The 16,487-nt window shown below is 35.9% G+C and overlaps 1 protein-coding gene across 1 annotated transcript in view; it reads right to left on the bottom strand.

Moving 5' to 3' along the window:
• Positions 1 to 16,270, bottom strand: part of galnt18 (polypeptide N-acetylgalactosaminyltransferase 18) — a 99,219-nt gene extending 82,949 nt beyond the window's left edge. The window contains exon 1 of the mRNA XM_015383479.1: positions 15,763 to 16,270. Within this exon, the coding sequence (XP_015238965.1) occupies positions 15,763 to 16,000 (238 nt within the window). The 5' untranslated portion in view covers positions 16,001 to 16,270. The remainder of the gene's footprint in view (positions 1 to 15,762) is intronic.
• Positions 16,271 to 16,487: the final 217 nt, after the last annotated feature.

Genomic DNA, 16,487 nt, shown 5'->3' with positions numbered 1-16,487 from the left:
TAAGCAACTCAAATCCCCACAAAACTACTGACTTCACAACCTCATATCAATTTAAAAAAAGGTTTTTTATTAGTTTAACTCACTTCAGGATGCACTGATTGAACAGCTTTCCATCAACTTTGTTTCTAACAGATTTAATAGACATCTAGTTCAGCCTGTTTTTTTTTTTTTTTACCAGCAGATGCAATTGCAACAACTCAGATGGGGAGAAAAGTAACCTAAAGAGCTTCTGCAATAACGAACTGATGAATTTATAAAGTCTCAAGAGGGGATCCTTGATGCACGGCTCAAGTATAAGCTTATTTTCAGTGCAATTTTGTCCATTTACGATAATTTAGCTCTCACTAGGTAAAATAATTGATTATTCTCATTACCAAATGTTCTCCAGCACACTGTCTAGCCTGCAACCACTACCCAATTCAATAAAATTACTGAATATTTTACATTCTCAACATGCTCTTTCTCACATCTTCTGCTGCTTTAACCACAGTACATGCAGCAAATGGAGACTCATGATGCGAATTAACAGTCCACACATACAGCATGTGGTATCAAGTTACCACATTGAAAATATGGTTATATTCCAACATAACATTAGTGATAAGACCAATATAAAAAAGAAAACTAATAGAACAGTAGATTATGGATATTAATCTCCCATCTGCCGTACTGCAGTTGCTCAAGTCATATTGTCTAATTGACTGTGAAACTGCTCTTCAATGCCACATTTCTGTTAACTGCAGCAGAAAACATTGCCCATCAAATATTTAGTTAAAAAATATAATTAAAGGCATTCAAATAAGTTTTTTTTGTGCTATTTTATTCCCAACAATCATCTTCAAATTTATGGTTTAGACTAGTTGCAGCTTTTTTTCAATTTTATCAACCTTGAGTCAGTGATTCTTTGGCTTCCGCTGTTTTTTGCTCTATTGATTCCCACGCTTAAAATTTTCATTAAGCTGATTTATTAACTTTAGAGTAAAGGGTTCACTGTTCACAGGTTGCAGGCATGAGAATGGACTACAAGTAATTAGCCTGTCGTTTTGCACACAATGTGCATTTGATGTCATTATTATCTGACAAAATAAATGTGCAGTAATGTATGTAAATATATGAAATATGTAAATGCAGAGATTTAATAAAGAATTTATCATATCCATCATTTACTTATTAAATATTTACTTTAATCAGAGCATCAAATCAGTTCTGCTACGCTTCTGAAAGATATATATCTCAGCCTTGGTGTCCTCAGTTCTGAGACGATACTGGACATACTTGCATTTATATAAAAGGTGTGAACCATGGTGCTAACTCAATCAGGCTTCATAAGATAATGTTCCACTGTCCTTTATAAGTCAAATCCCTTGTCAGAGGGGCCCCATCACCACAGAAATTAGATTATGTTTACCCACAAGGGTATTGTGTTGTTAAGGCTATGCATCAAAATGGATCTGGCGATTGGGGAAACCATACACAATCAGTTTTCAAACCGGGCTCTAAAGATGAAAAAGCTTTAAATGTAAGTTTCAATGTGTGTACATGTCAGCCACGCCTGCTTTTAAATGAAGACATGGTAGCTTCATCCTCATCCTGCATCCGGTAATCCGCATGCACCTCTTTGTCACCATGCGTTTACCTCGTGTGAACCTTCTTTCCCTGCCCTGTTTTTTTTGTCCACAGCTTTGGTGTCAATATGTTGCAGATTCACAACACAGGAAAATATATGAACTACAGCATATCAGTGGTGCTGGGAACACTCATGTTAATATATGAGGTTAAGGTTAATATATTCATCTTTACCCTTATCAGTTTTTATTTGTTTGTTTTATGATTTGAATTGTCTGTGTAAAAGTACCTTGACATGCTATATTGTGTATTTTGCTATATATGAAAACTGAACTAAATTGAATTGCTGAACTTTCTGCTAACCATTACATAATTTCTGCAGAAGAGACCTATGACGACTCTCTATAACTACTTAAATGTAAGCACTTTAATTCTGCAGCTGAGTCCTTGTGTAGTAAAAGATTTCCTCACCTGAAGACACTTCTGGGGTCCGTTTCACGAAGAAGGTTTACCGAAAACCTAAAAACAGGGAAAGTCTGACTTTTACGGTTCACAAAAAGAGTTTCCTAAACCTCTGTTTCAGTTGGTTTGTTTAATATGAGCGAGATGTTTATCATTTTATTTTTATTTATTCATATTTAGTACATGAAGAAGAACTGAAACTATTTTCATATTACACATAAATATATTCCACGGGGTAAAAGGAATTATTTTACAGTTAAGATTAGTATTCAATGGATGATAACAACCTAATGAGCCCACTGGCACAATCTCAAGCCATTCTATGGGACTGATTGGGATGATAACATCTGAAGCGCGGCTGCAAACACCCACTTTACTGTGTAAAAGAAGACTTAATCCAGATTATTAGGGACGCACGAGAGGACCTACAGGTTCTATATAATAGAATAACGTTTTTAGACTTCATTTTCACCTGCTACCAGAAGATTTTACCTAAATAGATGCATTGCTCCACAGCCACTCAAGAAATTATCCTGTAATATTTGCACTGTAACAACCACTATGGCAAGCCATTTTGATATGTATTAGTTTTACTGAATATGTATTCCTAATATCTGAAAAAAGAATGTCTTTGTTTAAATGGCCATTTCAAACAAAATGGCATTCTCCACATGTAGAATTAACATTCTGGATGTCTATAAATCAATTTCAAATATCCGTATTAATATTATAATAATATTAATATTACTGGCCAGCATTTGTATTATTTCTACTATAAAAAAATGTTTCTCAGATATTAATTTATTTTCAGACAAGCTGATAAATGTCAGAATGGCCAATTAAAATTTGTAAACATTTCTAAATTATATAAAACTTAATTCTTTTTTACTTTCTAAAATTCAGTTTCTGCTACAAAAATATCATTTAGAAAATCTTTTATTACAGTTAGGTCTAGGAGTGTGAGTTTTATCAGGAAGAATCTTATTTTTGTGATCTACAAATGAAGCAACAGAGAGGAGAGTGCATTTAATAAATGTAAAACGGCCTGCCATAGCCAAAGTCATATAAACTTATGCATTAACTCGAGCAACAATCTTCCCCTTCACCATCTTCTTCTCCTTTGTAGCCATAGCGCTGTTTCTCTGTCTTTAAACACATTCTCCTTTTTTATTCAATTTTTCTGCATTTCTGCACTAAAATCTCTAGTTCCAACAGAGTGAAATAGGCACTTCTTGTTGCCTGTTGTCATGGTGACTTTTCAAATTGGTGCTCCACTGATAATGGCGTTTCATACTTGTTGCCAACGTGCTTAAATCTGAGTGGACCTAGTTAAAATTGATTGAACTAATTGATAGCAGCCATTGTGAAAGCGAAAACTTAGATTTCCCGACTTTAGGCTAGATCTATTTAGAGTTGTGGATTTGAATCTGAATTTTTTTAAGCCTGCTTCATGAAACGGACCACTGGAATCCCTTCTGCTACCCTTAATAAAGGAACAAATCTGTCTGTTCTGAGTTTGTATGGACCTAGAGAATAAAAATAAATCTAGTTTAGCTAATTACAAATAAGCATTGAAAATAATCAATTACCATTTTAAACAGCATAATTTGTAATAAAATAAATGTTTAGGGATTTATGATAAGTAAAAAAAAATAATGTCATATTTTTTTTTACATTGTTCAGTTGCAATGACTCTTCACTTTCCCCTCTTTTTTTATCCATCGCTTAATAATATATTAGCCAATATATGCTGTTTTCACAGAGTCCTGGGCAATGTAAATATTGCATACGCTGATATGGGAATAGAAACAGTGATGAAAGAAGAATATTCAATCGTCCTTCTTTTTTGCAGGAGGGAGGTGCCGTTTTATTTTTCTTGAAATATTCCTTTAAAAAAGAAACATGTAAACAATGTTGGTCTGATTAGTGTTTTCATAATCACCAGCATTTTAATGAAATTTATATTTTGTTTAGATTCAATTCTTTTCACACTTTTTTGGTAAAATAAAGATCATTTTGTTATGTTTAGATATTTTGTTCTAAAACTAAATGTTTATGGGAAGAAAAAAATATTTAAAAGAAAAGAATATTTAAATTTTTTTTAAAAAATCTTTAAAAAATTCCTTCTGAAGTAAGAAAATCTAAAGATCTGCACACTTGTCACCAAAACCGACATCTTAGGTAAAGCTCTCCATTACAGTTCATTTTTGTTTAGCAAATGCTTTCTGCCAGTTCAGTACAATGTTTGCGATATCAATGATATTCAGTTGCTTTATTATGATGTCAGTGTTTTGCTCAGAAATATACCATTGAGAGTGAAAGAAATGCTTTCAAAGCAGGTAAACTAGAATTGTAAAAGTCACTCAGTTTAAAGCTGAAATTATTATTGATCCACACCTTAATTAAATTTTCTGTACCACATGCATTGTCGTAACATTTGAGGTAATCTTTGGAATCAAAATCCATAAATCAACTGCAGTTTTAAAATATATCATCTAATACCAAATATCATTTGGCTTAAGGCTTCATTTTTCGAAAGACTAAAGCAGTAAACTGTGATATTTTCATTTTAAGGTGCTTATCTGCTCATCCTTCCCTGCTAGTCCAAACCAGCCTGATCAGTTTGCATTACTCTGCACCTGGCATTAGTCCTGAGCTGTCCCTGCTCTCCTTATCATCACCTGCACTGCTTGCCCCTAATGAAGACTAATTAGATAAGCAAGTTATGCCCACAAAAATTGCCCATTTGCCTAATTTTTCATGCTTAAAAAAAACTCTAAGTAATTAACAGAGTATGCACACAACACATAAACAGGCACATCTTCACATTCGTTTACTCTTTAGCCTTGTCTGCCTCTTAAACTTCAGAGGAAGGTTTGAGAACAAAGTAGCAGATAAAAACACGCTTACACATGATAAATGTTTGATGTCAGGTCGTGGCTTTAAAATAACAGAGTAGAGCAGGATTTGATTTCTTCATTATATCAGCGGTACTCATTTAGGTTGTAGATTCAATCTCCCACCTGCAGAAGCAATGAGTTTTTAAATGAAAATCTGTTTCAGAAGAAATTACATGACAAATTGAAACAGACCAATCATCCCTTGAAGTAGAAAAGTATCTGCAATGATGTATATATATATATATATATATATATATATATATATATATATATATATATATATATATTACCCTGTACAAGACAATTATACTTTGTAAGCTTCTTTTTCATTTTATGTTTTTAATATGTTCTTTCCATTTAGTTAGGGATAATACTATGTCATTTAAAACCTTTGTAAATTTGGCTTTTGTTAGGTTAATATTCATAGATTGTTGGGGTTTTTTTGTTTTTTTTATCTTCTTCTCTAAATTGCCCAGTAAATCTGGTGCTGCAGCATACCATAACCTGCACAAACATGCACACCATAATTTGGACTCAAATCATGCGGATCAACAAGCAGCTACCACTTTGTTTCCAAAACTCGTTTAATCCAACACTGCACTGATTATCACTCTGCTAAAGTCCCATCAGATAAACACCTAAATATAACTGTCCTCTGAGCATCAGCAGACACTCATTTACTGTGACTCCCCATTGACTAATGGTAGGATTTGCTTGAAGCGATCATGAGAACTGTCTCAGTTATTTGCAGCTATATCAGCAGTGAGGTAAAGATGTTCTCTCTCTGGCCTCATGGCTGCTAAAACATGAAACGTGTTATATGTGCACAGTTATCCTCACTCATACACCAAATATCAAGGCCATTCTTTTAAACTCATATCTTTCTTCTCTGCCCTTCATCAAGATTTTGCAAAAACTGAATGTCGGACATTAAATTTTGAGCTGTAATCTACTTAGATATTTTGGACTAAACTAACCTAGCAGTTTGGATTGTTTTAAATTAAAAAATATTTAACAAGATCTGTAGATTTGTATTGGCTTATTTTCACAGTTACATTTTCAAGTCAAAGATATAGACTTGATTCCCCATTTCTCGTATGTGTTTAACATACAGTTCAAATATAAAGTTTAAAGAGAAAATTATACATGGAAAAAATTATGAACCTGGATGTTTAAACATTATGATCTAATACTAAAAATTGAGCTGTTCAGTGGCGCAGTGGGTAACACTGCTGCCTTGCAACAAGAAGGTTGTAGATTCCCAGCCCGGGGTCTTTCTGCACGGAGCATGCATGTTCTACCTGAGCATGCGTGGGTTCTCTCCGGGTATTTCAGCTTCCTCCCACAGTCTAAAAACATGACTGTTGGCTTAATTGGCTTCTCTAAATTCTCCTAAGGTGTGAGTGTGTGAATAGTTGTTGTCCTGTTTGTCTCTGTGTTGCCCTGCGATGGACTGGCGACCTGTCCAGGGTGTATCCTGCCTCTCGCCTGTAGACAGCTGGAGATAGGCACCAGCGCCCCTCGCGACTCCTCTTGGGATAAGCGTGTCAGAAAAAGGATGGATGAATGGACTAAAAATATGCTCAGGAACAAATGGATTAAAATAATCTTCTTTCATTGAAATGTTTCCAGCAACCACTCAAAACACCAGATTTTTGTACACTAGACTTTGTAGACAGAAAAAAAAAAAAAACAGTAAAACCTTTAAGTTGTACTTATTGTAAAAGCGGAATGGTAATTCAACTGAAGAACTAAACAAATCAATTTAAGCTCCTGTCACACCTTGATGATTTTGACCAGCGCATGCCTGACGTACGACAAATCTGGCAAAAACGTTGGCATACGTTGGATAAGTTATGGATATGTTTTGTACAAGTTATCAGAAAGCTAAAGTACGCTGAAGCACACTGGCATTTGCATACTTAAAATTTCTTGAAGTATGCCAGCGTATGCTCATACGTGTGGCATAAATTACAGGTAAGTTATATGATCGTTGACATACTCATAAGTCATGGCGTCAAGCTAATCCAAAACCTCTGAGTGCATAACTTATGCGTAACTCATCAAGAACGTAACTCCAAAAAACGAATTTGCCATATGTTGACGTGTGCCAGCGTGCTACTAACTTTACAAAACGTACCATAACTTATTATACGTATGTTAGCGTTTTTGCCAGATTTTCATACGTCAGGCATACGCAGTCTAAATCGTCAAGGTGTGACAAGGATTTAAGTCTGGCCACCATGCTTTGTGCAGAATTTCTATTTAGGCTCAGAGGAGACTATCTAAACACTCTCAGGAAGGAGATGTACTTCTGTATGTATTAGTTTATTTTATTATGTTCGAATAGTTTTGGTCATTTTTGGATATGCAGATGCAGATAATGTAGCATGCTATTCAGGTGTGTAGGTTCCACAAGCATCGTCTTCAGAACAAAACCAAAGATAATGTTAGGGATTTTACATTAATTTGAGCATTTCATAAACATTTCTCCCCAAGAGTATTTATGTGGTGCTAGGAGGCTCTAAATTCTACATTAAGCAAAAACTAAAACAAACAATGTTTAATAAATTAGAGCGCTGTTGCACTTATTTTGATCTTTAAGATGTTTTTTTTTTTTTTTTTTTTTTCTCCCTGCCATTGCCTTTAAGAGTATTTTAACAACAGCTAAGCAGCCGCAGAATGGGGGGAGGGGGGGAGGGAGAGTTCGAGAACAGTCAGAGAAAAGGACTCTAACACAAATTTGCATTAAACTTCCACAGCCTAAAAAGAAGACATGGACCTGATTTCCAAATGGAATTAGACATTAACATGTGAAGATGTAAGATTTCCCCCTAATGTTTGAATTCCTGCCTCAGAGCTATGAATACACCTAACAACACCCATGGTGGGCATGTGGGAACCTGCTAAGCACAGCTTTCCATCAAATTCTCCCACAGCAAACCGTAGTTAAACTAAGAGAAAGTGCAGCCACTTTACATAGCGTTTGCCATGTTTTTTTCTTTGGTCTCGGTAACAGCCGGCCTAACTTTATCACATTGTGGAATATTTCTGTCTCACTCAGAGTGAGAAGCTGACACCAGATACATCTCTGCTGTCAGCAGTGAGTCAGCCTTCAGAGATTGTTCACTTCCTCACATGTAGCCCAGCAGAGCTCTTAACACAAAGTGAACGTGATAGAAAATGTGCGCAAGGACAGATCAAGTGTGGGAGTCAAAGTAGTACGAAAATGAAAGGTGTGAGTCAGAATTTACAACTTCTGTTCTTGTTTAACAAAATGGTATTGGAATAAACTGTATTCTTAAAGATGTAAATGTCTCTTTGACTATTGGCTTTATTTGAGAAGCAGTCCTCCACATATACAATCAGTTCATGCCTTTAAAGCCAAATCAGTTCCAGTTTGTGGTGTTCGGATATTTTGTTTTAAAAAGGAAAAACATTAGTATCTACAGTTTTTGTAAATAAGCCAGAAAAGAAACAAGGTTTAATTCTAAGGTCTAACAATTCATAGATGACTTGGCTGATTTTAACAGTCATGAAAAATGTAAAGTGGCCAACCTTTACTTGTTATTTTAAGCTGTCAATTACATGTGTTTGATAACCAAACAAGGAAAATCCCCCTGATGCTTCATCGTACAAAAAAGTAAAACAAAAAAAGAAAGAAAGGTACAAAGCATAAGCAACAAGCTATGAATGTTACTATGTCTATCAGCCAGTTGCACAGCAAGTTACAGTTTAACCACTGAAGCAAATAATGCAGCTAATTAAATGCAAATATAACTTTGTCAGACTCCAGATGTTCCCTCATAAAATAGTAAAACACACAAATAAGACAATATTACTGATAATAAACACATTGAATCCACAAGTATGATTATTATTATAATTAAGCTGGTGCCTAATTTGCATCTTTGAATTGAATAATTGCTGCCCTTGGAATACTTTTCTATGGTTCTCTCCACGGGTTCAGGATGGTACAAATGTGGCCTTCTGAGGATGGCCACTGTTCATTATTGTCCAGGATGAGATTTTATTTGCAAATGTTTGCTAAATCACAATGGGCCTCGTCTTTAAACATTCAAAATGAGGAGTGTTAAAATTCATCCATCTTATTTTGATTATCCATCAGGGTCACTGTAGGGATGGTGACTATCTCCAGCAGTCTATGGACAAAAGGCAAAGTACACCCTGGACAGGTCTCCAGTCCATCACAGGGCAACTCAAAGACACCCAACCATCCACACAAACACAACACAACCTAACATACGTCACAGTACTGCACTGAAGCAGTCCCAATTCACAAGTCTTTCTACGACTCTTTCAAAAGCTGTCAACCAATGAATCCTCCTTTTACCAGATTTATAGGATGACTATCCTTCATGGCCATGCATTTCCCATGATTCAGTGTGGGTCTGTATGAATTGGTCAAGCTTTAGCAGTGATGGCAAACTACAGTGGCAAAATTTGTGACTAAAAATGGAAATAATACACTTTTTGTGACTCAAAATAAACTTTTAAGATGATTTAGGTTTGTTCAATTCAAATATGTACTCAGTTTATGAAGATTTTACTTAATAGGTTAAGAGGTTTGGTGTGTCTTGGCACAGCCCGTCTGTCAGCTGTCAGTCTTCTGGGTGGTCTTCGCTGCACTTCCAACTTATGGTATTGAATTTATCACTGGGTTTGACTTCTGGCTTAAATTTAATATTGAATTTAATTTAATATAATTTCATTATATCATTACATCTATAATAAAATTCAAGTTAAGCTTAGAAACTATTCAGCTAACTGTACTTCAGGAAATGTATAATTAGCTCATCTATATGCATGCAACAAAGGTACAGCTGCTGGAGTTCCTTAAGGATTAAATAATAAGCAAAAATCAAAGCATATAGCCCCAATCCAGACAACAATAGAAAATATGTGTCCACTGTCTTGGATTCTGAGTTATGATCATAGGCCCAATTTTTATTGTCAAAATACACAAACATTTATTTTTAAACATTGCCCTTAAGCTTACATATTTTCCAAAACAATGTTGATTTTCTTTGCTGTTTCCTCAAAAAAGATGTCATTATATGTATGTGAGTAATAATAAAAAGTAAGAAATTTCCTCTTAATCTAAACAATAACTTTAACTTCTTTTATATGTTGTATGTTGCGGTAACTGTTTCTATTTCTGTAAAGAATAGATGATGCTACAAGACACGGTATAAGAGGCATAAGAATGTGTAGCTCCTAAGATCTGTGTTTTCCTTCAATATATTAGTCTATGTATTTATATCAGGGGAAGGGGGTATCAAAAAACGAAAAAGGTTTTGGCTCCAATGGCTTCACAGATCTAAGCCTCAGGCTGTCACGGTTGCTAGGCAATCGAAGTTATGCTGAGGTGAGGGCGGGGACGGCTGCTGAAGGCAAGACCATCCCAATTTAGAGCTGATCAATTCCAGCCTTGCACGTTTTTTATGTCTTCGAAGGATTCAGTCTACGTAGGCCGGATCCTTAGAAGGATGTGGTCTACTGTTTTACCAAACAGGGAAACTTAAGTAATATATTCCTCTAAATGAGAGATGAATTTTATGGAGAGCTGGAATTGATACTAGAATTATCAATTTACTTTAAATTTACCAATAAAAAAAGTATCTTTGTGTCTATTTTAAAAGTATACAGTGTATTTAGTTAACCACATTTTATAATTCAGTTGACTTTTTTCTTCATTTCTTACAAACATCCTAATAAAGCATTTTTAGATACCAACAAGCAACTCCGTAGTGATTTCTTTGTTGATTTGTTTTCGATCCTACAGAAATTAATCTGTCCTCATTAGTTGTGCCCTACTTACAAAAATTTATTTTGTCATAATAATAAAAAATTGCCAGTGTATCAGTATTGATACTGAGTTTGATATCATATAATCATGACAGCCAAGGCTATCCTTCAGTTTCTCACCTTTTATAAATATAAATATTTATAAAGTGTGACACAAATTTGTATTTAGCATCCTTGACCTTCATATCATCTAAAAGCTGGAATAGCATGGATAGCATAACTAAAAACCAAACCAAAATATAACTGACAGACTGGGCAAATAGGGTAAAAATCAGAGAAACAGGCAAGAGCCCCACGTTAACTATGGTTAAAGAGTAAATTCTGTGAGAATCTGTTAACTGACAACTAGTCATGCATCCTCCAAGTGTGGGTTTTTATTAAAGCTTAGGAAGTACATATCTATTGTTAAAGTAACCAACAGAAAATCTTAGAGCCATAATTGCAGTTTGGTACAAGTCATGTTGAGACAAAAATCTTGAAAAAGCTGCTTTGTGGCTTTATATATAAAAGTAGGACAAACAACAGAAACGTCACAGCGACTTTCAAAGACTGCAAGATTACTAGCTGTGATTGAAGAAAAAGTTTAACTAAAAACAACTGACTCAGAGGGGCCAAACACAGACGTCCCTTTTAGATTTGTAGATTTTGAATGGGTATAAAACATATATTAAAACATTTTTTTTGGAAAGTTATAAAATATTATTTTAGAAAAGGATCAAATGTGGAAAACATTAAACGATGGTACTGCATCCACACTTGTGTCTTTATTGTTTAATTCCTCTTAAATATTCCTGTATCATACAACATAAAGATCAGAGAAACATAAGAAACATGCCTTATCTATTAGAAAAAGTCACCTACTACCATATTTTGAGACAAACAATTAAGATCAAACACCACTTCATTACTTAAAAAAACTCCTTAATATAAAACTCCAGCATTATCTTTAGATAATGGCTTGGCTATGTTCAGACCGCATGCGCTAGAGGCAGCAGAAATAGCTAGTTTACACTCAAAGTCAATGGTTGATGCGCATGAAGGCATGGCAAAAATTTCTGCAGCACGTTTTGAGCAGCAGGAGCAGCATGTGTAAGCAGCGCCTCACTACTTCTAAGCATCTTAGGCGGATGATGCACTGCGGAAGCAGCAGCTGCTTGAGCTGGAAAAATGTAACTTTAACTTTATCCACATTAAACAAATAGAGAAGCTGATCTGGGAGCTGGCAGGGAGACAGACACAGCGCTGCTGTTGCAGATCGCTATGATCACTCCTCTAAAACAGTTTATTAATGCCTAAATTAACTTAAAATGTTGAAACCGGTCAGCAAAATATGTTTGCTTTTATTATTCTGGTGCCTGCAGTTTGGATTACGTACATGAAAAACACCTTCCAGCCGCCACAAAAAGTAGAGGGCGACAGCGAAATAATATTTGAAGGCAGGATCGTAGTCTTGATAACCTGAGTGCATAGATGAAATTTTCAGGTTGACTTTCTCACCTAAAAACATATATAAACTACTTTTTATCCACTTATAACAGCAAATATAGCAAAGCCACTCTCTGCCATTAAGCATAGGAGCAGCAGAAGCATCAGATGCACACACTTTAATGTACGCGCTTCAGGAGCCTCAAGGATGCTCTTGACGTGCGTCTGACCTTAATGTGTACAAGCATCAAAAATGAAGCAGCAGAAGCTCTTTTGCTGCTTCCAGCGTGGTCTGAACATAGCATTAGGCGCAGCAACTTTATATAATCCATTAAATAATCAGCCTCACAAGTGCTACTGGACATAAAGGGGCGCATTATCCTGACAGCTTCCCATTTGTGTAAAACTCACATAAACAACTGCTTACAACAGATGGCACAGATAAGAGCTGTTCCTACAAACTGCCAACATCTTCAGGTAAGTCTGGTATTGTTGAAATGGTTATGTACAAGAAAAATGTTTTTCTGTTTGTAAATTATAAAATATTCAATGAGGATCTTTGTTTTACATTTAGAGTCTTACTCAAGGCAAAGTCAGATGAGTTTCATCACATTTGGTAGCGTTTTCAGAGGAGAGTCCTCTAGACAGGCCTTTATAGACTTACATTGACTAAGATCTCTAAAAACATACTTTATTAAACTTTACCAAGTGTTTATCTTTGATAATTTCCTTTTCTCCTTGTTAGTGTATGGTCAAAGTGAAATAGTTGTTTATCAGCAATATATATTTTTGTTAGATGTTTTTGCACATAGTTTGAATTGAACAACATCTTAGATGTCAGTACAAAGAAGAGAAAACAGATATCAGTTTTTGTTAAGGAGCAATTTCAATGAGCGCTAAAGCTAAATTAATATTTTTAGGACTAATCTAACATCAAATGGTTATTTTTGTCAAAGTAATAGAGGCATCTCATATATACACTTTAGAGGTAAGTCACTGGGGACACTTCACAGAGCTCCGCCCACAAATGCCTATTGGTGCCAAGCTAAAATGGAGACCTGCCTCCAGAAGGAATGTTTATCCAAGCTGAGCACAGAGCCTTATTGCTCAAAGAAGCATGAGTGGATTTCTGTTCTGCACAGCTCTGTACCATTTCAGCCAGAGACCTGCACAAAATGAGCCTTCTTTCACCCGTGATGATGAGAACAGCTCTTTTAAAGAGGCATAGCAGAGAGAAATTAACAGGGTGTGATGAAGCATAAAGTACACACACCAGAGTGAAGGATTTCAAGCACACTAAAAAAATCCCTGCATTCCTGTAAGGAGTATAGAGGAGCAGAATTCAAACAATGTTGCTTAAGATTAAATCTGTCAAATATATAAAAAAGAATAGGTAAGTGGTTAAAAAAAAAGTAGTAAACATTTAACAAAACACAAGGCATGTGTTCTGTTTGACAGAACCTTTGAAAAGAAAGAGCAACATTCCACAAGGACCAAGAAAGGGCCATAAAAAACTGGTGGAAACAATTTACATGCATTTGATTAGGGTAGAATTCAATCACTTTCCTTGGGCAGTTACGGCTCAATGGAAAGAGTAGTTCAATTCAATTTAATTCAGCTTCGTTATATAGCGCAGCTTCACAACAAATGTCATCTTGTGGCACTATACAGGGACAATTTAATCAGATCACAAAGTCAGATTGGGTTCTCTCTTAAGGAAAACCAGCTGATTGCACCGAGTCATTGACTTAGAGGATACGCTCCTCCTGGATGAGCATGTGGAAACAGGAGATATCTACATGCAATTTTGTCATTGACTCTACAGCAATCCCTCACAAGGAGCTTGCATGGAGCAGAAAACCTCCTTTTAAGTAGTTAGCTTATAAATAAAGAAATGTATTGTATGGACATTGCCTGTGTCCAAACATCCACCCTAACCCCTAAATCACTACATATAGTGGGAACTATAGTGGGAACTAAATAGTGGACTTTATAGTGAACCCCCGTTAACTGATCGTTCGGACATATGATCCTTTTCTTCACAAATTTTCAAGTGGCATTGTGGGAAATTTTAGAGTCCACTACTTTTTTCATTAATTAGGGCTGTGTCTGAATGTCTACCCTAATCACTATATAGGGAACTCTATAGTGGTTACACCATTTTAGATAAGCGTCCGTATGTCTAGTGGAGTAAAAACTGGTGGACTTGAAAAGTAGTGCTCATCCCTGGTCCCTATATGAGAAGATATACCTGTTGTCACAGTAGTCCGCTGGTGCTACCTGACAGTGGCGACAAATAATAAAGATGGCACAGTCACGTGGGTCATGTGACCAACAGGGAGCGAAAAGTATTGATCATCTGTCCAAACGGTCAGTTAACTGAGTTCACTATAAAGTCCACTATATAGCCACCGCCTCCATAGAGTAATTGAGGGATTTAGGGGTTAGGGTGGATGATCTAATATGGCGTAACCATTATATAGTCCCCTATATAGTGATTAGGGAAGCTATAATGCGCATTGGCAATGACCACAAATGTCATAAATCCTATATCAAGTCACTATGAAAACTGGGAGTGTAAAGGTTTCTTAAATGGTCTATATCAGTGTTTTTCAATCCTGTTCCTCAAGGCACCCTGCTCTGCATGTTTTGGATGTTTCTGAGGTTCAGCAAACCTGATTCAGATGATTGCAGTTCAGCAAAGCCTGATAATCTGCTATCAATTGATAACAGGTGTATGAAAGCTGGGAAACATCTAAAACATGCAGGGCAGGGTGCCTTGAGGACCAGGTTTGAAAAACACTGACCTACATTTATGTTGAAATACATGAGATTTTTTTCAGGTACCTAATCGATCATACTATCTTAATTTTACACTGAAATTAAATGTGGATCAAGAGATATTCCTAAAAACCAAAGTTATTGACACAATATCAGCTACTAAACAGAGATAGATGTTCTTAATATAAACCTTTCAGGTTGTTGTTTGTTGGAGACTTGAACAAATTTATTTGTTCAGTTTGAAGACAAATTCAGTAATCATGTAGGAACTTATCTTTATTGAAAAGTACAGTTAGAGCTCTATATGTTTCATTTAAATTTCAATATTTCTTTGAGTAAAATTTAACTGGATTTAGTAATGGATCTATTTTTCTAGTGCCTGCAAAAAACAACGACAAATTATATAGTAATCCCCTTTTCTTGATGATAATGAAACTGTGCATAAACATAAATTATTTCAGCCTGATCAATCATATGCCAATCTGTATTTTACAAGGTTATAATCTAATCTAATCTTGAGAAAACACGCAGTTTTGTTCTTTTTTTATTCCAGCTGTTTTTTTTTTATCCCCACTGAGAATCTAGACTAATATCTCTTTGTTTTTTTTTCAAACATAAAAAAAAGTTATACTGTGGGTGCGCTCCCTATGAAACACGGGCACCTTTACGCGTACTTTTACAGAAAATGAATTGTTGCTTACTTTGCTTAAACTTTTTCTTGGTGATAAAAACGACTTTCTTGATCCTTGTTTTTTTTTTTTTTTTTAGTTGTTGTAATTCGATATATCAGCAGCCTTACCCTGGATGTGCTGGTTCACCACGTTTTCCAGACGATCCAGTCGCTCCATGATCCGGAGAGTATCACCTTTCTTGTCCCCTTGCGACTGTCCCTCCGCTAAAGGCATGGGCACCTTGATGTAAATATTAGCGATGTAGTTAGTAACCCATCCGACATAGAGCAGGCAAACAATGTTGGTCATGCCACTCAGGATCACGCATGTGGACACCAAAGTTTTGGTTCTCCTGGTGCAAGCCATGCCGACATCCCTCCATGCAGCAATCTCCCTTCGGATCGAGGCACAGGACGACAATTTCCCTCACAATCCAGCACTAAAAAAAAAAAAAAAATAATAAATATCCTGCAAAAATAAAGTTATTCCTAGCGATTGCGCACTGATGCAAATTTCCAAACGCGGAGCGCCTGCTTTATAAGTACCGCATGTTTATGTATTACGCTGCTGAACGACAGGTAAGCGCAAACAAAAAAAGTCTACAGGTGAAGATCCCTCCTCTCCTCTGCTTCTCTCTCTCGCTCCACTGCGAAGCTCCGTGCGCACAGTTGCATTTGAGGTTGGAGAAAGCAGGAGGGATAGAGTTCATCCTGCTGCAGCCAATGAGAGTGAGGGAGAGGACAGACAGCCTCAGAGCCCAGATCTGATCGGCTCATTTTCACAATAACCTTATACTTCCTATTGAAAAATAAAAATCATCCACTTTTAAGCAACATTAATGGCCAATGCCCTT

The sequence above is a fragment of the Cyprinodon variegatus genome, unplaced genomic scaffold, assembly GCF_000732505.1.
Source record: "Cyprinodon variegatus isolate N-32 unplaced genomic scaffold, C_variegatus-1.0 Scaffold285, whole genome shotgun sequence".
Classification (NCBI taxonomy): domain Eukaryota; kingdom Metazoa; phylum Chordata; class Actinopteri; order Cyprinodontiformes; family Cyprinodontidae; genus Cyprinodon; species Cyprinodon variegatus.
Note: the sequence above shows the minus strand (reverse complement) of the source record. Positions and strands in the feature narration are given on the sequence as shown.